The sequence below is a fragment of the Haemaphysalis longicornis genome, unplaced genomic scaffold (assembly GCF_048455015.1).
Source record: "Haemaphysalis longicornis isolate Haplotype H1 unplaced genomic scaffold, Haemaphysalis longicornis Haplotype H1 scaffold_1, whole genome shotgun sequence".
NCBI classification, from domain to species: Eukaryota; Metazoa; Arthropoda; class Arachnida; order Ixodida; family Ixodidae; genus Haemaphysalis; species Haemaphysalis longicornis.
In genome coordinates, this window is record NW_027526203.1 from 405905329 (window position 1) to 405928821 (window position 23493).

The 23493-nt window shown below is 43.5% G+C and overlaps 1 protein-coding gene across 1 annotated transcript in view; it reads right to left on the reverse strand.

The window, feature by feature from the left end:
* LOC144161289 (uncharacterized) overlaps positions 1–16254 on the reverse strand; it is a 55558-nt gene extending 39304 nt beyond the window's left edge. The window contains exons 1-6 of the mRNA XM_077692101.1: positions 16143–16254; positions 12817–12910; positions 11342–11484; positions 5623–5755; positions 5372–5544; positions 37–253 (exon numbers count right to left, since the gene is read on the reverse strand). Of these exons, the coding sequence (XP_077548227.1) occupies positions 37–253; positions 5372–5544; positions 5623–5755; positions 11342–11484; positions 12817–12910; positions 16143–16254 (872 nt within the window). The remainder of the gene's footprint in view (positions 1–36; positions 254–5371; positions 5545–5622; positions 5756–11341; positions 11485–12816; positions 12911–16142) is intronic.
* Between the last annotated feature and the right edge of the window lie 7239 nt (positions 16255–23493).

Here is a 23493-nt window from a genome sequence, read left to right on the forward strand (position 1 = left end):
CACTCCCACGCACACGCACAAAGATATCCAACTAACCTGCACACTTCCTCGTTTTCAGATGCCATCCTCGCGACCGCTTTCATAGACGGAGTTGGTGGTTCCGTCTGGTTTGTAGAGAGGTTGTTAATGTGCTGGTGCTTGGCGAAGTGTCTTTTCCATACGACCATCTTCCACAAGAAGTTTGAACCGCACGTAAAGTAACGGCGAAGGGCGTCTTCTACGCGACATTCCTTTACCTGCCTCATTGGGATACCTGGCAAAATAACGGAGCAAGACGGCCCATTACAATGGACATTTAGCTCGTATAAGTAGTTGACAGCTGAATCAAAAGGTAATGGGTAATTAGTGACGCAATAGCGTCACAGCAGAACCACGAGTGACCAAGTTTGGGAAACTATATCTCTGTAGAAAAAGATCCCTGAAAAAAGAACGTTTATTTGGGCGAAGTAATCTGCAAAAAATTGTCAAGCGCAGAGCCTTATGGAGGCACGGATATTGTACCTTTTTCATTTTAGCTAACTTAAAAGGTTCTGTGTTTTTTTTCGGCAATTTTGTGGCAATATTATGTTTGCTGACGTTGGACGCATGTCGGCACTCCGTAACCGTTTTAAGGGGACAATGAAGACAACATACAACTCCGTTCCACTCAAAAGATTAACGCGTCAGAATAGTACTCTGCCTGCATTAAGGAGGAGGACTATCAAATGAGCTGTATATTGAGAAAAATAGAAGAACTGGTTACGGTTCACCAGCTACTTTCCCCCCTCAGCTTGTGATGCAAAACGTCTAAATTGTGCGATTGGCTAACGTTGAGTAAAATGGTTATTGAAGTAGCTTTGTGGAATCTCAGCTGGTGTTCATTGTATTTTGCCTGAAGTACCACCTTATTTTTAAGTGAAAGAGATATTAATAAACGGCTGCAGGTAAAAGACTATAGGTTACGACAGACTGATTCAGTACTGTACGCAGTCTTATTTATTTATTTATTTATTTATTTATTTATTTATTTATTTATTTATTTATTTATTTATTTATTTATTTATTTATTTATTTATTTATTTATTTATTTATTTATTTATTTATTTATTTATTTATTTATTTATTTATTTATTTATTTATTTATTTATTTATTTATTTATTTATTTATTTATTTATTTATTTATTTATTTATTTATTTATTTATTTATTTATTTATTTATTTATTTATTTATTTATTTATTTATTTATTTATTTATTTATTTATTTATTTATTTATTTATTTATTTATTTATTTATTTATTTATTTATTTATTTATTTATTTATTTATTTATTTATTTATTTATTTATTTATTTATTTATTTATTTATTTATTTATTTATTTATTTATTTATTTATTTATTTATTTATTTATTTATTTATTTATTTATTTATTTATTTATTTATTTATTTATTTATTTATTTATTTATTTATTTATTTATTTATTTATTTATTTATTTATTTATTTATTTATTTATTTATTTATTTATTTATTTATTTATTTATTTATTTATTTATTTATTTATTTATTTATTTATTTATTTATTTATTTATTTATTTATTTATTTATTTATTTATTTATTTATTTATTTATTTATTTATTTATTTATTTATTTATTTATTTATTTATTTATTTATTTATTTATTTATTTATTTATTTATTTATTTATTTATTTATTTATTTATTTATTTATTTATTTATTTATTTATTTATTTATTTATTTATTTATTTATTTATTTATTTATTTATTTATTTATTTATTTATTTATTTATTTATTTATTTATTTATTTATTTATTTATTTATTTATTTATTTATTTATTTATTTATTTATTTATTTATTTATTTATTTATTTATTTATTTATTTATTTATTTATTTATTTATTTATTTATTTATTTATTTATTTATTTATTTATTTATTTATTTATTTATTTATTTATTTATTTATTTATTTATTTATTTATTTATTTATTTATTTATTTATTTATTTATTTATTTATTTATTTATTTATTTATTTATTTATTTATTTATTTATTTATTTATTTATTTATTTATTTATTTATTTATTTATTTATTTATTTATTTATTTATTTATTTATTTATTTATTTATTTATTTATTTATTTATTTATTTATTTATTTATTTATTTATTTATTTATTTATTTATTTATTTATTTATTTATTTATTTATTTATTTATTTATTTATTTGTGAACGGTTTTTGACCAGACGCGGTAGGACAAAGGCAAGTGCGTACCTTTCAGACGCTGGTGTTTTTCCATTTCTTCTTTCTCGCTGTATGCCGATGCCCACTGCTGAACTTCGGGAGCCAGACGCACAGCTCCTTAGGGGAGACGAAATTTTTGTTCTTGTAGCGAGTATTGCTGACAAGCGTCACTTTACAAACAGGTCGCTACAAACTACCATTATGTACTACCGTTACGTATGTACTACCATTACGACTGTTTTCTAATCGTCTTTCAGTGTAGTTGCAATTTGTCGATGACTTTGTTCTACAATAGCGTGTGCTTCTACTTAAACTGCCGGCAACGATTTGCGGTCTAAGCATGCGAATCGCTTACAGAAAAATGATTTTTATAATAAAATGTAAACACGCGCCTCAGTCTAACTATGGGGATATTTTAATTCCCTAATGCGTACACCTTTACTGATGCAGCTAAGGCGTTCTACAGACATGGATAGAGTCACTGATAGAGGCAGGCTGTACCTGTGATGAAGCGAACAAATATGCCCCCCGTAGGGGCTGTAATGCGCGCTAAATAATAAAAATCATGCCACAAAGAAGAGAATTATATCCAACCTGCCAAGATCGCTATTATTGTCTTTCTTAGGAAAGAAAATAAAAGCAATAAAAGGCAACAAAAAAGTGGAATTCCCTCACAGATCCCATTTATCATTCCCATTGATGTTTGTTGTTTTGTTTCGCCCTATTTATGTTTCCATTGTATTTCTTGCTTTGATTACTATGCAAACAACATTCATCCTGCATGAAACTTCAATGGTCCGCAGTATGTTGCAAATAAATAAATAAACAAATAAACACACAAATAAAATAAAATAAATAAATAAATAAATAAATAAATAAATAAATAAATAAATAAATAAATAAATAAATAAATAAATAAATAAAAGTCCTGAGAACACCTATAGCATGTCGCCTCATTACACCTAATGCCAAGGCTAAACCTAAAGCTGTAACAGCATAGATTTACCTAGAATATACTCAAAGGATCGAATAATTTCTAGTTTGCAAAGTTCGTCCATCAACTTGCCGAATGGTTATTTTTCTGGCAGCAAAACAGCATAATGGCATCACAGTCATCGCCTTCCTCGGGAGTTTTTGCGATTATGAAGTCCAAACTGCCAAATATTAGCAGCTCCTTCCTATTAAGCTGGGGCTACACACCGTTTAGCATAACAAAACACTCATTTGCCCTCCAGTTATATTCACCCGGTCGAGGGAAGTGCCAAGAAGCACTCTGCGCTAGGTCGTTGGCAAGGGAAGATAGTGGGGAACTGATCGCAAGTAAACCAGGCCAATTGAAAAAGGAATCTCGTCATGCCTTTAGGCTTACTACTTGAAATCGTTATCATGCAGCACCTTTTAGGGATACGTCCAGCAACGAAACTTTCCTCCGCAAACATCACCCTATAACCACAGCAAAGAAAGACCCAACTCTTTGTGCCGTGAGGGTGTCTCTTGATTCATTCATTCCTTTTAACGAATAAGAAATTCCTTCGAACAAGGTGCACTCGTCGTGCTTCTAAAGAGAAATTGAGGTAACTATACTTTCCATACGTATAATTTTTCACTTCCTACAACTTTAAGGGGTTTTGCTCATGTGAACGGGCTCAATAAAGCCACGATATTGCCGCGGTTATATGCTTTAAAAAAAGCATCTGAGCTTAATGTTGCTTTTTTAATAAAAGTAGAAAGCTAAGAATTTTTCGACAATGTTTGCAACCCAAGTCCCGCACTTTTTCTCAATCGCTGCCGTCTTCCATGCTTGTTTTATGCTTAATCGCTGCTTTTACGCGTCACGGATCAAAGTTAGTTGCTACGGGTAGGTTTTTTTACGCGCACTTTTCGGCAACGTAGTACTACAGCGCCATCTTTGCATCGTCTTCCGCCCGTCACCCTTTCCTAACCCGTGTAAAATAAAGTTATTCCTTCTCCTTCTCCCCCGCCCGTCGACTCCAGTACAGCCGGTAAAACGCTTGTCTATAACAGCGATTTCAACTTCAACCAGCTACATCCGAAAACTGCCGTAACATACTCGTTCCAAACATGGCGGAGGCAAACGCGAAGGGCAAAGACTTCAGAATTCCGCAGTAGTTTTATTCAAATCCCGCTCCGGCGGGACAGGATAGGGCTGAGAGTACGAACACTGTGTTATAGACAAGCCTTTTACCGGCTGTACATGTGCAGCACAATTGCACGCTATCGTGTTCGTCTGTGCCTTTTATTGTATTTCCTTATTGTTCACCATGTCGCAACACATGCACGCACCTTGCATAAAGGCATTGTGTAAGGTGGCAGGATTTGGGATTTTTTGCCAGTCGCAGCTGCACACGTGCATATCTTATCAAGAAGGGCGTGTGCCCAAGCATTTCCTAAAACGGACTTTACTCTCCTTCGAACTGCGTTCCCCATGAATATGAAAGTTCTGAATTCCGCGAATACATCGACAAAAAATTAGCAGGGGCTTAGCTCGGCTATGCGAGGATATACGTAGCATGAGCTAAGTAAGGTTCAGCTGGTTATTCTTAGGTTTTCTGGTTGTGTAGGATTAGCTGATTATCGTGCTTACTGCTGCTAAAACGATTTCCAATCCAATCCAATCCTATTCGATCCAATCCAATTCAATCCAGTCGCGGCGGCGGCAGCTCCGGCGCGTTAGCTCACGGTACACAAAACAAGTACGGATACTGGTAGGTGCCTTTGTTCTCTCGCTGCGTGCCCACAACACTTTCCCGAAACCTAATGCGTTCGCTTCCGTTTCTGCGCGCAGTGAAGCTAAGCACATAAGCGCCGAAATTCAGCCCAAGGAATTAACATAGCATACCTGGAGTTTATAATGTGACAAAGTTCTGCCTAAATCACCAGAACTCGCATTGCCCCGAGCTCCATTTCCGAACAAGGGCTTGTCTGCGTCAGGGTCCTGACAAAACAAGTCGCTAATCGACCCATTGGCATCGGGTTGAGGTTACAAGTTTGGTTTCATATTGGTGAATCTATATGATAATGTGATCCCATTGTGTTGGCCCTTCCTTGGTGCTCGTTGCCTGCAAACATGCTCCATCTAAAGCCCAACACCAAACTTCACTTACTTTTCTCTTCTGGTGACGTCATATTCAAGTTGGTCACGTTAGGACAGAGCACTGCGTGCCTTTTCGAAGACGTAGAAATGAAGTAATTCATATTTGCCTTCAGATACTCGTCCGTTGTGCAGTTGGTGTCCTCAAGAGCAACTTTGCCACAGTTTACGTACACTTTTAGGAGTCTGTGCGAACAAAGCCGAATAATTAAAACCGTTAATGTCGCGAGATATTGCTTGCGTTCTTGTAAGCTGCAGACTTACTCGCAGATGGTGCCTGATGTGAGAGACTTTCCTTCAGCGTGGAAGTGGAATGCCGTGCCGCACTTGAAGAAAAGCTTCACAGCACGAACCCGCAAGCAGCTGTCTTGGCTGTCTCCCTCCAGCTGCAGCAATTCTGCGAGAGATGTGTCACCAACAGTGCTCAGTATGCTTAGTAAACCTTGAGGCGTTATATAGAGACACGGGTCCAGTGGGTGCTAGTTAGCTCCAAATTGATCGCAAAGAATGCAAAGTTCCAAGAATGCAATTCTATCACTAACTAGCTCAACTGAGCTCTATCAGTGGACTCGCAAAACTGAATTTCTCGCACTTGCCAGCAAGTTGAGTTGCGCCAACTTCCCGGGAAACTTTAAGCTGCGTATAGTATTTTCTCAACGCTGTATGAAGCTTACAGAAACAAAATAATGCCTGCAAGTCCTGCATGAATTCGGGCGCTATTAGCGTTTATATAGTGTGGAATCTCGCCACACGCACGAACATTTTATCAGTCTCAGCCTCTCGGCATTAAGTTTCGGCATTGAGTTCGAACGTGGCTCGCATCCACAACCTTCTTTTTTCTTCATGATGGTTTCAGAAGAATGCTTTCTTTATCCGTGCGCGATAAATGAGAACCTACCCGTTACGCCCCCTTCCCAGGTTTCCCAAGTCCACATGGCTTCCCGGTGTGGAGGAGATTTGCAACTTAAACAAAAAAGAAAATAGTAAGTTGTTTAAAACAACTTAAATTTGGTACTGACTACAAATTGCAATGTCTGTACGGAGTTTGTGTGGAAACCAGAAAGCAATTTTTAATAAGTTTCCGTAAAAAGTACGTTGTAAAAAAATGTAGGTTCTTAATGTTTCGCTTTTAAGAGTGGAGCGTGATACTGTAATAGGGCCCCGGTCCCAGCGTCTTCTCTTCGACATGCTGTTCGGCTTCTACCCTAACGCAAGCATCATCGCCTAGCGACATTCTTTACATATGAACGATGATATCAGAATCGCCGCACCCCAGAAACCGGGAAGGATGGAAACTTCTCGCTGCTTCACGCAGACGAATCTTCATGTCGAAGTATCGCGTCTCCACATAACGGCACACTAGGCAGCCTTGCGGCGTGTTTATGCTCCTCCCTTTCCTACACGGGGGGTTACGCGTTCGCGTAAGCAGCACCTGTGGCATTCGTAGAAAGACACGATAGCATTAGCATTCGTCATGGGCCTATCGACAAATCAGGATTTTCGTGTCACACGCCACCCACGCCGGCTTTTCTGTGACGCGAGCTTCAAGAAAATCCATAGGCCAGGCCTGCTTCGCCACAGTGCGCCTAGATCGCTGAATTGAAATGAGCAAATCTCTCAAATGATGAGCCACAACAAATTATGCTGCTAAAAATTTGATCTTAGGTCTGATATTAATTCCTCGTAACGATATGCCCGCGCCGCTGACGAGCATGAGGCGTCGAAGGTAGCTTTCGGTAAGGTGGTGGTGAAAACATTTATTGAACATTTGTTAGCCGAAGAGCAGCCTCTATGAGTGGGGTCCTCAGTCCAGGACTCCAATGGCGGACGCTATCAGGCGGGCCCGCTCGATCAGCCGTTGTTGGTCTTGCGGGGCAGTGCTGGACAGAGCAGCCTCCCAAGAGGAGAGGGTGGAGATGCGTATAGGGGTGAGCCCGTCTGGTGGACGCGGACACTCCCATACAGAGTGGTAGAGGGTGGGAGTGGGGCTCTCGCAAGTGGGGTAGAAGAGGTGTTTGTGGTGTAAGTTTGGGAACGTGGGTGTCTGGAGCTGCCGCCATGACGTGGCGTCGGCGCGTGATAGGGAGTGGTGCGGTGGAGGTAGTGTTTTTCTTTGTGTGCGGTAGTAGGCGAGTGTGAGTGTATAGTTGAGAGGTTCATGGGATGGGATGATGGAAGCTGATGTCTTGGAGCCATCCTGGATCTGTCAGTCCGCTTCCTCTGACGCCCGGTGGGTCATTTCTCGAGCGAGCGCGTGTGCGTGCTTATTTCCAGGAAGGGAGGCATGGCCAGGGGTCCAATCGGAGTGTCGAAGAATGTTGTTTGCTTGGATGGAGAGGATTCCAGAAGAATATGCCCGGTAGGCGGCTTGCGAGTCGAAACATGATATCACAGTACGAGTTTCAAGAATTAGAAATTAGTTCACGTTGAACGGGATATTAAAGATAAGCATGAGTATTAAAAATAGTACCCGGACATCGTGGTTGGGTATCGATGACACCGTAAATTTCGAAATGTTCGAAGGGGTCATTCGAGTTATTACAGTTCAGTAAGGAAATGAAGTAGTCAGAGGTTGTGAAACACTTGGTAACGTAGTGATATGTTGTTTCGAGCTACCGACATGTTTAAGAAATTTAACGCCCCATTCTGGAAGAAAGGTGGCTGAAACGCAAAACTTTCCCTACTTCAACGCCCTACTTCAACGCAAAACGTTGAAGTAGGGCGCCCCGATTCACGCGCGTCTCCGCCGTACGGCAGCGCTGGCATCCAGGCACCCGGCCTGGAGCAGCGGAACGCGGTAAATTTAAATTGACTTGAGCAAGCCTTTAGCGTGTTTACCTTGGGAGGAGCGCGACGCAATAGGAACAACATGAGAAGTGAGCGGGAAACGAAGGCAAGCATTTGGCAAATGTCGACAAAGACTATCGTCTTTTGTCGACATTTGCAACCTAAGGAGCAGATATGCGGCCAATATTTTTTTCCATCAAAGCGTCAGTACTGATAACGGGTTACATGAAGAGGAGGAAGTATAAATGTTTATTTCACGAGCGTTGGTGCTGCTGTTAGGGCACCCGCCCGGTGGGGGGAGGCCCATGAGGAAACATTCTGCTTAGTGGTTCGGAGCTTGCTGGTTGCCTTTAGTGTCCTTTAAGCGGCTGGCGTGATCAACGTGCCCTCTGTGCACCTGTCAGCGAATGCGTTCATCATCATCACCGCTCAACCATATGACGCTATACTGCATTCGAATACAACAATAGAGCCCGTTATGCACGTAAATACGCCAATGCCCGTTGTGCATTGTTTATGCGGTGTGTGATTGATGTGCCCTTTGTGGACACCCATTGTTTGATCTCGGCTGTCCGACAGTAAAAGTTGGCTTTCCTGCAGTGTGTTTTAACAGCAGAGTTAAGGCCGACACAAATCCTTCCAGAGTACTTAATAACCCCGAAACCTCAAGAAAAAAAATATGGTTAGGGAGGTCCCGGGAATCGAACCCGCGTAATTTACGCCGTGAAACCGGAATAATAACCACTGGACCTACCCAAAGGCCAGGTGGGTACATGTTAGCAGCGGTAGGGAACAATAACATGTGAAGCCAATTGGAAATAATAAAAAAAAGCGTATTTTTTTTTACACCGCCACAAGCGAGACATAGAAAGCTTCACTTCACAAAGCTAGGTTTAAGTGTCAGTATATCTAGTTGTATATGCGAAACCCTATTCCTAACGACTAACCTTAACTCTCAGTGAAATGCAGAACGCTGACAAACATCGGAGTAATTTGGCACAAAATTCATACGAAGATATTCCCGTTTGTGCTTGATGCATACTCCTTCAATTTTCACGTGATTGTTGCCTAGCAAGGTGGAAGAAGAAATAATGGGTCGTAGTGTGGGTTGGGGGATAGGGGGCGGGGCGTTTCAAACTGTCGATGCGCACTGTTTGCTAAATTAGCGGAGGGGGGGGGGGGGGTATCAACCAGTGAGAGGACTAGCTTGCAGCAGGCAGACGATCTGGTCGCGGCTCCACGAAGCGTAACCGCAAATGCCCTTTAAAGAGAAGGACCCGTGTTGCGGGTGCGTGACGAGTTCGCTTGTCTCTGTTCTGGACACCGCAGTCAGATGCTGTGCACTGAATGTGCCTGTTACTGCATGCACTAGCTGCGTGGAGCTAAGGGGCGCTAAGTTTGCCGCACTCTCACAGACGCTCTCAGCTAACGCATTTAGAGAGCCGCCACTTTTTCTTGCCGGCGTACATGCCTCGAAAATCTCTCAAAGCGTCGAAACTAATAAGGGTAAATTGGCAACCTAAATGATTTCTGGGCATTGATATGCCATTACAACCCACGTCAAATGTTGTCTAATGCACGTTGGTTTCCCTCCAAGAAATAAATTCTATACGGAGAGGAGCGCGTGCAAGTTTTGAGGCAGGCCGGAGAAGGAACGTAAGTTCCAATGCCTCGAGGTCATCAGTAGCTCTTGTCGATTGATTGATTGTAGGGTTTAACGCGCCGACGCAACGCAGGCCCGGATGAGTGCTTCAGGAGCGAGCTGACTTGCTCGCTCGTTCCCTGCTAATCCCATGTGCCCAGGGACCCAGTGAATTCTGGACTGTCCATTTACTGCGGCTATAAGTTGCAGTGTAGATGGGAAGGTGATTTCGCTTGCAAGAGCCTTCTTGGAGTCCGTGTAGATGTTTGTAAGCGTGGTTGGGGTTGTCGTTCGGCCTATTGTGAGTGCTATGGCTAGCATTTCAGCTTCTTTCGGAGTAGTACAGTTCATGGGTATTGAGCATTTGTCCTCTTTTAGGTTGGTATGCGCTATTGTAGACATCAGTCATTTTTTGGCTGCATCGGTGAATATGTTTCTGGTGGATATCTCTTACAACTTTCTTTGAAAAAATGCCGCTCTAATTTGTGGTCGAGGTGAATTTTTTTTTGTCCATGTGCCGTGGGATGAGGATTCCCATGCTTGAAGGACAACGGAAGAACAGAAACAGTGAGGACAAAGTAAACGGAGCAGGCGCCGTGCAAGGACATGCAGGTCTCGCACAATCGGCGGAACGATCGTGCTATAAGAACAGTAGCGAAGCCATGGCATGACTGAACAAGTATCTGACCGCCTACTCGCTCATAATGTGTTATGGCCACAACGAGCACTCTCAAGCGAACCGTAAAAGGACTGAGACCTCGTCTAATTTCAGTTCAGTTTAGCTAACCAGCGCTAAACTGAACTGGACATGAAACAGAGAAGCATCATAAGGCGGATAACTATAAAGATCGTTTTTTTTTTCCGTCAAATGGGCCAGCTTAGCTTCAAAGGCAAGACTAAGCAAGAGCCGTAAAATATAGTTAACGCGGGCCAGTGGGCACATAATGCTTAAATGGCGTAAAAACAGGCTTAGGCCAGGTTCAGACTGTTGTCGCAACTGTCATAATATCTTTAAATAATGACGTCATTTGACGTCTCAGCCAACCGAACTGCGTGAAACGCCATATTTTAAGTCCGTAGCGCACGATATCGCGGCTACATCGGTAGTCTGAACATAGCCTTAGGAAAACGAGATACCTCGAAGCGCTGACTGCTAACTGAGAGTTCATTTCCAAGAAGTTAACCTTTTATTTAGTACCCGTGTACAGTGAAGTACACGTGTACGTGCAAATTGTGTAGTGTTATCAAGCACACGTGTGTAAAAACATCCATTTAAAAAAAATAAACATTCAATTGCCAGTCAGCGCTTGGTGGTGCCTCGTCTTCCTTAGTTCTGCTTTCGCGGTGTTTTTTTCCGTTTAAACTAAGTAAGGAAGGCGAACCCAGTGCTTGTCTGTGTTCGCCTGTCTTTGCTTTTGACTAAGTGCAACTGTTCAATTAGTTCATATATATCGGTTTGTGCATTATATATTCCCAGTATTAGGAGCGTTTTGTTGCGTGGCCAATGTGAAGGGAAAGTGAAGCGAGAATGAGCATGGCTCGAAGCCATCTCACCACTGTGTATATTGCAGATGAGCCTCTTCTCACGGATCTTTGCGCTGACGCGCTTCGCCTCCCACGTTAAGAAGAACGGGTTCGTCGTGCAGCCGGTGTTCCGCAGGGCAGTGGTCAGGCAGTCGACGTAGACTTGCATAATGCTGCACACCAAACACCATCTTGTACATCATACCCACGCTTATCTAGTCCAATATTGAAGGACACGGCGGTAAGGTCAAGCAAGCTGCAATGGCACTAAAAACAATGTATACAGCGTTTCGCACAGGTGCACTTGCATTGGCAGGCGCGAAGATTGGGTCCCTCACGTTAACGCATGGGCAGCCTCGCACGAGTTGTAGCTTATTCTTACTTTATGAGAAATAGACCGCTGCCCGAATGATAGAACTCCTCTCTTCCCAGCCACTCTCGCAACACACATTTATATTACCAGTAAATTCCATTCGTAACTGTGTTTATACGACAGAGCCAATCATTCTACCCGTACTTTCTTCGGCTGTATCTTTTACCACTACCGTGGTCATCAATACCGCTAGAAATGATTGCCAGGTCGTGCTTCAGGGGTTGGCAACGCAGGCACCTACCCACTGACCCCAAGCTATTACACCGAGAAGCCCGCATTTCTCCGTCTAGTTAGTACCCTCCAAAAACGCAGAGCTGTTCGAAACAACACCAGTGCACACCGCAAGTGTGATGATCATTTTAACCATCAAGTAAACCGTCTCTAACCGTCTCAGTTCTCACCGCAGCTTGAGAGGATCGATGTAGCCATCATCCGGCAATTAAAGACACTTATACCGCTTACTAAATACGTTGGTGCTTGGTATGCAGTAGCTGCGTCTGGGCTGCGAAGGGAATCATGGTGAATTATTTTTGTATCCCCTTTTAGTTGTGCTCCGAAACCTCGGGCGTTTGGGTTCTTGGCTCACCTTAGCAATGCCACCCCCAATCGAATCTGCTGACGCCGCTAGCCAGAAAGAACTTTCTAGGCAGATACCTCCGCTCTTGCCAAGGTGTGGCAGCTGTTCCTTGCCGCACCACACGTATTGCGCGTGGGTCGTCTGCCACTCTCCAACACCACCGCCGCTGAAATGCCTTCCATGTAGGAGAAGTTGGCTCCGTGAATTGCACATCACTAATCAAGCTCTCCGGATCTTCGCTGACCCACAAACTAGGGCAATCTGCACGCAAATACTCGCAGACCCCAAACACCTGACCACACTTGCACCCTAACAGCAGTTTTCTCTAAGTAAATAAAGTTTCTATTTCCCCTCCGCTACTTCCCTTGAAATTTGCTGAGCTGGTACTGAATGAGAAATATCTGAAGCGGCGATATCTGAAAAACCTTGTTTTGCACACCTGCAACTTTGTTGGCTGCAGTGGCAAAGTAGGCGAGACTTTTGTCGTATGTATGCGCTATTGAAGTGGAGTGTACACTATTTTATTCTTGTTAATGCAAGCCAAAAAGCACTTACTGGCAGTGCTCTCCGCTCCTCGAGGATAGGAAATTATAGTTTTTGCGGCAGTGTTCCCTTCTACTAATGAATTCTTCATATTGGCATTGTTCCACTGCAAAAAGAAATAAGGCAAAAATATTATAAGTGGAGCCGAAAGTAACATTAAGAAGACTTCGACTGTAATTGTATTACCATGACTGCGGATGAGTTGCATGTGAGATTAGACTAAAAACATTTGCTTTATGAAAGTATCCCCGGTGTTGACAACCCACAAACGAAAAACAAAAATTAACTATACTTACGTTCGAAAGTTGCCAGATGTAGGTAAATAAATATCAAACTCCCTCTGAACTAAGCCCTGCTACATTTAACGCGTTTCAACAGTTTTTTTCATTGTTTTTGCCCCTGGATCTACTTATATGTTAGTCTAGTATTTTGATCCTGGGCGTGGATATCGGGGTAGGGCGTAATTGCTCCCCACAAATTGGTATTTACAAGGAAAAAAAAAACCACTCATTGTGCTTCGTATAATACCAGAGTCTTTTTTTTTAATGCATAAAATAGGTGGGAGGATTGGTATTTACTTATTATAACGAATACTTTCAGTTTTCTCTGAAAATGTAGCGCGGGCACCGATTTCTAGCTGTAATACTCCAAATAAACAACACTCGCGGCAAGCGTGTTTGTAGGATTTAAACTGCTGGAACGCAAGGCATTAACGAGTTGCGATGGAATAACCCCAGTTATGCTCTGTTCCAAGCCCTGCAAAATCCCAAGCATCTTTACGCCATTAGTAGCGAAAATAAATTACTTCCATTGAGTAATTACAAGTGAAACTACTTTTGAACCCTGGTGGGAGCGCACAAAACACTTCGTATATCTTTTCAGAGAGCACTGCAATTGCTAGCTGACGTGCTCGTGCATCAATGATTCGAGGTGTGCATCGAAGCTAGTTCTTAGTTCATTTGCGGATTTTGTCTGCGAATCTCAAACTGTCGTGTCCTCTAGTCGTGCTCGAATATTCCTGTTGCGCGCCGTAAATGCTCGTAAATGCTTTATTCATTGCATTCGTAACGCAGCTTTCATTCAATTCATTGTATTCATTGTAACACAGCGTTCATTGCATTGCATTCATAACACCCTATTCATGACACAGTCCATTGCACAGTGTTCCAAGACTGACGAAGCGAGATGTGCGGCTTGGTATACAAGATCGCGCTTTGCTGACGGCGAGTGGGCCAACACTGTCATTTACTGAATGCCGCAGTCGCACACGACTGCTTTTGATGATTGACCCGCCGTGGTAGCTCAGTGGCTAAGGCGTTGCGCTGCTCGCGGGTTCGATTCCCGGCCGCGGCGGCCGCTTTTCCGGTGGAGACGAAAAGCAAAAACGCCCGTGTGTACGAGATTTCGGCGCACGTTAAAGATGCTCAGGTGGTCAGAATTAATCCGGAGCCCTCCACTACGACGCGCCTCATCGCCTGCGTTGCGTCGGCGCGTTAAACCCTGCAATCAATAAACCAATCAATTAATCAGTCAATCAATCAATCAGTCAATCAATCAGTCAATTTAATCATTCAATCAATCAGCCAATCAGTCAGTCACTCACTCAATCAGTCAATCAATCAGCCAGCCAGCCAACCAGCCATCCAATAAATAAATAAATAAATAAATAAATAAATAAATAAATAAATAAATAAATAAATAAATAAATAAATAAATAAATAAATAAATAAATAAATAAATAAATAAATAAATAAATAAATAAATAAATCGCTTTCGATGTTTAATTTATTCCGCCGGCACATAAACGCGGGCAAAAGAGGACATGCGATGACCATGATTGATTGCATGATCATTTCTTCCATCAGCCAGAGTTTCTTAGCACACTGCTTGTCGCACCTGCTTTTCACTGCCAATCCTGGGCTGCTTTTCTACTACAACAATTATTGACGACAAAATAAACTGGATGTCAAATGGGACAACTGCCTAAATTTGGCAATGCGACTAGTGTAGAAGGAGCGATATGTTGCAACATCGTTACAACCATCGGCAGCGTGGATACAGGTAATTAGAGCTCGCACAAACCCAAGGATGCGAAGTAGCTTTCTATAGCTCTCTATGGCTATTTATTGGCATCGATTTTGCAGGCGCGGCCTGTCGATAGCGCGGCATGCCCTTGGAAGACCACGCTATGTCGCCGGTGCTAACGCGCCCCTGCCAGTTTTCCAGAAGTACCAGCACTCCCAACCGCCACGTGAGATAAGATATTTGCCATCCCTTCCCAAAGAAAGTGGAGAGAAGCGCGAAAGCTAAAAGTGCGTCGCAACGACCCAAATTGCAAACGAAGAACGAACCCATGCGGCGATTTTTTTCGCACTAAGTAAACGCATCGACGAACGATCGAAAGGTGTATACCGATAGGTGGTTTATGAGATAAGGGTATACTACTATACTCCTTCATGACGGACGCGTGTATTGTCTTGTGTAGAACCGTTCCTTTTTCGCGGTTTTCAAGCAACTGTTTTGACACAATGCAAGCCCGGTTTTACGCGCACGCCGCGTGTTCAGAGACCTTATCAGACCATTTTGGTCAACCAAGCGGTCTATGGGGAAATGCATTAGTTTTTTTTTTTTTTTTTTTTTTAACAGAACGTCATCGGCCCCGCTCAGAAAGCTTTCCCTTTATTACCTCCTGAAAAAAAGAGAAGGCCCAAATGATGTCTCCTCTACGAACCAAAAACGTCCCTACGCGCCGGCGGGCAGATAGCGCACTTCCTTCGGGCCCTCCGCCATCTACCGCCAGCCCGCATTTCACGTTGCGTCCGCGTTCGTTATAGCAGGTACTATTATGAGCAACATGGAAGGAAACACAGGAACGCATAGAAAACACCCTCAGACCCAGCTATGCGTGATACGCAGCGGCCGCCGTCGGAATGGAAGTGGAAAGGGGGGTGCTGTTCTAACAACTGTTCCCATTCCCACCGTGTCTTATCGGCTGTCGGACCATACCATATATCGGCGAAATGACGTAAGCTACTGCTTTGTAGAAATCCCAGCGTGGTGGGAGTGCCAACAGCTAGCGGAAGAGCGCCCTCCTTTCCCCCTTTGTTTTTCACAGCGCCATCCGCGTATCGCTGCGAGTCTGTTTCGAGGTTGCTTGCCACGCGTTCCTGTGTTCCCTTTCATATTGCCCAAAATAGTACAGGAGTACCAAGGAGGAGCATAAGCTCGGTTTAGAACCGCTCAACTGGTAGTGTATAAACGTTCACTCTATTTTCGGTGTCCCTTGGCATCTCATCGCCGTATCCCCACTGTATACATGCATGCCTCGTCATTCTTACCGTGGTGCCCTTGCACAAGAGGAGCGTTTTGGGTCGTCAGCTCGCTGGTGTCTCCCAGAGTGGTCCGGCACATCAGCATTAAGGTGCACGCTAGAAGGCGGCCCACTGACATCGTTGAAGGTGGTTGGACTGTAAATTAAGCCGGGCGATTAAGTCACCGATCGTGGGCTCCATTTTAGTCGGAGGTTTACATATTGTTTGTGAAAAAATGAAGACACTCCTAAATAAATGATGTGCGTGCAGTCAGTCATTCGTGACTTGTTTACTTCTTAATTTGCGACGTAATTTGCTATTAGCTTTTTCAATCATGCATTTGTTTTTCATCTTCCTGAACATTTAGGCCATGCAGCTAGTGTACCGCCATTTCAGTGTTTACGGGACAAATAACGGACGATATTTTTATTCTTTAGTTCGGCGTTTGCTCTTTTTTTTTGCCAGTTTGCCCCTGTTTATTGAAGCAGACTGCAAGCTTGTCTGCTTACGTCCCAAAGAAACGCAAACATGCCTTTGACTTATGCTCATCTGCGGGGCGTGGTAGAGAACTACCAGTCAGGCTTTTTATTAACCTTCAGAGAAGTCTGGAAAACCGTGCGCCAACTCGCAGCTATGACGGCTAATGCTAGGACGGTGACTCGGCATATCGTGCTGTGGTGGCTGGATGAATATTACAAACGAGTCAATAGGCGCAACTGGCGTTACTTGTGGTGCCTTGCTTAGCGCAGAGAGCGTCGAACGCTATGTAGACGCTCTTGCTTAACTCGCACGAAGTTCTTCGGACGGAAAGACGCAACCAGACGATCGATATTTGGTTTTAGCCCATGAAAGTATGAATTGAGGTCATGAAATTTTTATTTTTTCTTCTGTGCCTTGCATGAAAATCATATTTTAACTTTTCTTTCTTTGAGGGGAAATTATTTTTGGATATTTTCATCGCAAAGAGTTTTGGGCGGTTACTCTTTAGATTCCTACAGGCATAACCGCACTGAAGTTCGTTACAGAGAAGGCTCTTAGCCGCCGGCTTCCCTGCACAGCCTAGGAAACGTTAAGGCGCGCAGGAGGGCCCACCTTTTCAAGTGATTCAGTCGCGGTCACAGGTTCCTCATGCCAGCCGTGTCACCTCGCCCTTCTAGGATGCGCTAGACATCTTCTCAGAGCCGCCGATGAAGGGACGTCGATCGACGCTGCCTAGCGGGCGCTGCTCGCGACGCCGCGTCCCAGGGCACACAGGTGATGTTGCGTTGTGTGTGCACCCGGCCGGCTTCGGAACGGCAGCCGCGCTTGCCCAACGCGCACGAGCCTGACCGGGATGGGTGGCGATACCAGTTGGGCTAGTGGCAGTAGCGCATATAAGCTGCGAATGTCCGCCTGAGGGAATTGGCCGAGAAAAACGAAACAGTGAATCGGCAGTATATCAGGCACATAAGCAACAAAGAAAAAAAACTGGCTGTCTCCTTGGTGTACCCCGAATGCTTGCATTTACTTTTACTGCACCTCCACGAGCTGCGGGGAAAAGGGAAACTGTATACGACCTTGGCGATATGCGCAGCCCGTTCAAACCACTTTTCCCCGTTGTGGCTGTCTGCTCATGTGTACAGTGGCGTCGCATTCTCTTGAGCTTGTGTGGGAGGGCGTTTACAAGCGTTCCCTCTTCTTCTCAGTCCGTCCTGGTGCGCGGAATTTGCCAAAAACAGAGGCAGTTTATATCACCGGCCAATTCCCGTGCGAAACCCACTCAAAGGCGACCCTCTCTTGCGGCTTCCCTGCACAATGTAGCACTAAAGTCCCAGTGAAGGAAAGTTTGACATCCACATAAATGCAGCCATACGGCTTCACAGAAACGTACTCCACTTTGGGGATTTCCCCTAAATCTGGTCGATTAACTAAAGTCCCAGCAGCCGCCAGTTAACGCATCAGGCATGGAACATTTGATAGGAGTCACTTCGTATTCAAACCCCGCTTTCGAAATAAATACATCTTGTGCGGATATGCCCGTATATGTGTACATCACTGCGCAAACGAGCAGCGGCTTAAACGCACTACGAGGTTTAATGGCAGGCAGGGTTTGGAGAAGAGTCGGTATTCTGTACGCACACGAGAGACCCCCGACACTTCTCTATCTTCGCATCACTAGCGGCTGTATCCGTCACTGCGCGACCACCCTTGCAGAATTAGTTGTGAAAATAGAAGAACCCAGTAGGGCAGCAATTTCTCACAAGATCAGGTGATACGTCCATCGGTTTTGTTTCCTGCTTTGCGGTTTTCTTAGCCCCTTTCAGGAAGAAAGAGTTCAGCGAGAAACCTTCGGTCCATTGCCTATCCACGAAAGATGGATCTGTGGCCGCCCTTGTTCTCGATTTCTCGTCGTGAACAAAGAACGAGGCGTTCTGCAGGACCGCTCCGTTTAGGTTCCCCGCATTTAACTTGTCAGACTTACACACAATCATACATGTGTCCCTTCAACGCCACTTCCTGGTTTGCGGCCCTTTTTTTAGCAAATTTTTTTAGCAAAGGTCGAAGATACCCACATACTTTCTTTGTACGCCAGGACTAGGAGAGTCAACCAAATAATATTTGTGCGGATACTGTAAAGTTTACATTCTTCTTGTAACAGCGCTAAAATGACGTGGACAAAGAAAGAAAGACAGACAAACACAGGCGCTGACTATCAACTAAAAGTTATTGAAAGGAAAACAGCACTTATATGAGGCGTTTTTTTTTTTGTTTCTAGATGAGCAAATCCAGAAACCGAAGCTAAATAGAATAAAACTGCAGGGTCAAGAAAAACTCGGTAACGTTTCCCGTAAAAAAGGGGTGGCAAGGAAGAAGTTGAGATAACGCCGTGAAAACGTGCACGGAGATCGTAGGTCGTGTCGAGAACGAGCCAGATCCTGCTGTTTCACGGATCAAAATGAGCCAAATCTATTTGCCCAATGGGAGTTTACTCCATGGCTTGACTGCTAAGACTATTTCGTGGCTGCTTTGGGATTCTCTTTCCGCTTTTCAGAGCTGGCTTATTATGAATTCAGACGGTAATTAGGAGATCGGCGAAACATCTGTCCCCAGATCTCAACGACGAAGGGAACGGAAGACGAAGTGAACGAAGTGAAACTGAGACCGAAATGAAATGAAACAATGATTTCATTTCGTCTCACCCGTCCCTATGTAATAATTCTGGTTATATTCATTTTTTACTCCCATATTTATTATTTTAGTGCTTAACTAAATAGCTGCCGCTTACAAGCCCTCGCAAATCCCCCCCCTGTGTGAGTACGAACCACTTCATTGAGGTGAAGAAGAAGATATGAGCATCCTTCTTGTGAAGCGCTTTGGAAATTCGTGGCAAAGCAATGAAAAGCTTGCTTACTTCGTGAATGCCTTCAGGCGTGCCCAACAAAATTATCCTAGGGAAGATTGCTAATAATGCCAAGAGGACTCACCTGCTCTCCATGCATATTTCTACTGTTCTTGAGGCCCTGTCGAAAATTTTAATGCATTTTTCACCAAAACCCAATCGCACCATGCTTAAAAGTCAATTTAAATAAAGTTCTCATAATAATTCCGCATCAACGTGAATGTTTCAATTCAGTATTAGCCAAATCCAAACTTTCCACCCAAATATTGCTCAAATTTACGGCATGATTTTTAAATATTTGTGGCTATAATTTTCGTCTAGCTTACGTATAAAATATATAACATAATAACCTTGACAACGTTGTATTTAGGTCCCGTAAAAACTTTCGCTCGTATCTCAAATTCGCGTTAGGTGGATCTGGCTCATTTCGAGAAAAAAAAACGCCTTATATACACGTACATCTGGCCATGTGCAATGACTGCGTGCATCGATAAAAACAGCTGCAAGATTTTTCGTTCGCCCTTTCCACTCACGACCCTCACACCAGCAAACCAACTTCCTTATCGGAGAGGGGATAGGTGGCTTATAAAGTCCTCTCCCAGTCTCTTAATGTGGAAAGCTCCCACCACTTCTCTTGTTGTTTGATTGCTGTGCTCGTACAGTATCGCTGTGTCATTGATGACGAGGTACACTTGCATTTTTTGCAATGAAGTGACCAGTGGCTACAGGGCCTACTTTTTAGTGACGTCTGATGCTCTCTGAGTCTGGTATTTACACACGTCCCCGACTGCCCCACGTACCATCTTGATCACAGTTAGGGTGAACACGGGAGAGCGTGTCATTCCGTGCGCGGGAGGCGCCTGTCGGCGTTCGGGGTAACTTCCCACGCGCATCGCATAGCCTCGTTGCAAACGAACTGCGCATACGTGCGAAGTTACCCGGAACGCCGACAGGCGGCTTTCGCGCACGGAATGACACGCGCTCCTGTGTTCACACTAGCTGTGATCAAGATAGCACACGCGATCACAATTCAAGGGTATCTGATACACGACCTTATACATGATCTGATACACAATAAGAGGTACAAACTCAAGGTGGTACAGGGCTACACGACGACCAACTAGTTGGACGCTTCTATGAAGATGTGGAATCGGCAATGGCTAAAGTAAAAACACAGTATACCGTAGTTATTGGAGGCTTCAATCCTAAAGTAGGCAAGAATCAGGCTGGAGACAAGGCAGTTGGGAACTATGGTCTGGGCTGTAGAAATTGCAGGGGGGACCTACTAGTCGAGTTCGCAAAACGGGATAACCTACGCATCATGAATACCTTCTTCTGCAAACGGGAGAACCGGAAGTGGACGTAGAGGAGCCAAATAGGGAGAATAAAAATGAAATAGACTTTATATTATGCGATAACCCTGGCGTCGTGCAGGATGTTGAAGTGCTCGGAAGGGTAACGTGTAGTGACCACCGTATGGTAAGATCTCGAATTAGGCTAGATTTCAGGAGGGACCGTAACAAGCTAGTATGAAAAAAGCCCATTAATGAGCTAACAGTAAGACGTAAAGTAGAAGAATTCAGGATCGCGCTGCAGAACCGATATTCAGCTCTCACCGAGGAAGAAGAGTTTACGACACAGGAAGCCAGCGACAATCTTACACGCATTATCACGGAGTGTGCAGTAGAAGTCGGGGGCACGATGGCTAGAAAGGATGCTGGTAAACTTTCCCAGGAGACGAAAGATCGTATTAGGAAACGGTGAACCATGACAATCTCCACCCCAGCTGACAGAATAGAACTAGCGGAGCTTTCTAAGTTAATCAATAAGCGGAAGCCAGCTGACATACGGAAGTATAATATGGGGAGGATCGAATATGCTGTAAAGAACGGAGGCAGCCTCAAAGCAGTGAAGAGGCGTCTTGGCGTGGGTAAAAATCAGATGTATGCACTTAAAAACAAGCCAGGCAATGTCATCACAAATAGGGATAAAAGAGTCATAGTAGCCGACGAGTTCTGTTGAGATCTGAACAGTAGCCGGGACATCTAGGATAACGCAGAATGAGAAAGTAGTTGAGTGGAGATACCAGTAACGACAGAAGAAGTGAGCAAGGCTTTGAAAGAATTAAAAGGGGGCAAAACACCTGGTGAGGATCAGATAACAGCAGACCTCTTGGAGGATGGCGGGGAAATTGTACTTGAAAAACTGGCAAACCTGTATACGCAATGCCTAATGACCGCGAATGTACGGGAATCTTGGAAGAACGTGAACATCAGCCTAATCCATAAGAAAGGTGACATGAAGGACTTGTAAAATTCCAGGCCGATCAGCTTACTGTCAGTCGTCTACAAGGTATTTACCAAGGTAATCGCTAACAGAACTTCTGCCACCTTAGATTTCGGTCAACCTAAAGAACAAGCAGGGTTCCGTAAAGGCTATTCAACAATGTACCATATTCACACGATCAATCAGGTGATAGAGAAGTGCGCTGAGTATACTGAACCCCTACATATAGCCTTCATAGATTATGAAAAAGCATTTGACTCGGTAGAAACCTCAGCAGTCATTCAGGCATTACGGAACCAGGGTGTAGATGACCATTATGTAAGAATACTAGAGGATATTTACAATGGATCCACAGCTACCATCATCCTCCATAAGGAGAGCAGTAATATACCTTTAAGGAAGGGCGTCAGACAAGGAGACACAATCTCTCCAATGTTATTCACAGCATGTTTAAAAGGCGTATTCCGAACATTGGATTGGGAACACGTGGGAGTAAGGGTTAATGAAGAATACTTCAGTAACCTCAGATTTTCTGATGACGTTGCCTTGCTAAGTAACTCGGGGGTCGAATTACAATGCCTGCTTTCTGCACTGGACAAACAGAGTCGAACTGTGGGCCTGAAAATAAATATGAAGTAAACTAAAGTAATGATCAATAACCTCGGGACAGCACAGCGGTTTGAGATAGGTGGCGAGGCAGCGGAAGTGGTAAGCGAATATATCTACCTAGGCCAAGTTGTGACCCCGCATCCCAACCATGAGGCATAGATAATTAGAAGGATAAGAATGGGGTGGAGTGCATACCGCAGGCATTCTCAGATAATGAATGGCAGCCTACCATTGTCCCTGGAGAAGAAAGTGTATGACAACTGCATCTTACCAGTATTCACGTACGGGGCAAAATTTGGAGGCTCACTAAGAGGGTTCCACTTAAATTGAGGACGACTCAGCGAGCAATAGAATCTAAGATAGGTGTAACATTAAGGGACAAGAAGAGAGCGGAGTGGGTCAGGGAACAAACGCGTGTTAAGGACATATTAGTAGAAATTAGGAAGAAGAAATAGACGTGGGCAGGGCATGTAATGCGAAGGCAAGATAACCGTTGGTCATTAAGGGTAACTAACAGAGTGGATCCCTAGAGAAGGCAAGCGTTGCAGGGGGCGGCAGAAAGTTAGATGGGCAGATGAGATCAAGATGTTTGCGGGGATAAATTGGTCACAGTTAGCACAGAACAAGGATAATTGGAGATTAATGGGCGAGGCCTTTGCGATGCAGTGGGCGTAGATAGGTGGGTGATGATGATGATGATACATGGTCGCTTATTACACGACCGCTTATTACGACCTCTTTCTTATTACATTCAACAAATCGGGGAGTATGGTTCATATTACATTTACTTGCGGATCTTTCATTTTGGTTTTTCTTCTAGTACATGCACTCAGCAGTGGGACAAACTCGGCTCAGTTTCCTTTTTGCGGAAAAAACAACATTTACATGATAATTTCTGCCTCGAGAACTTGGTCCCGCTCTCTGGCCCTGGCCGGAGCTAAAGCATTTCCTCAAGTGGCCGCACTCGTGGAAGCACGGCCAGCAGCTCCACCCGCCCTGCCGCAAATTTGGGGCTCTCGTATAGTACGTTTGCCAGCGACTGGACGGGCGCTCGGCAGTGAGTGCAGGCGGTGCTGGCCACCCGCCGCAGTCCGGTATCTCCGC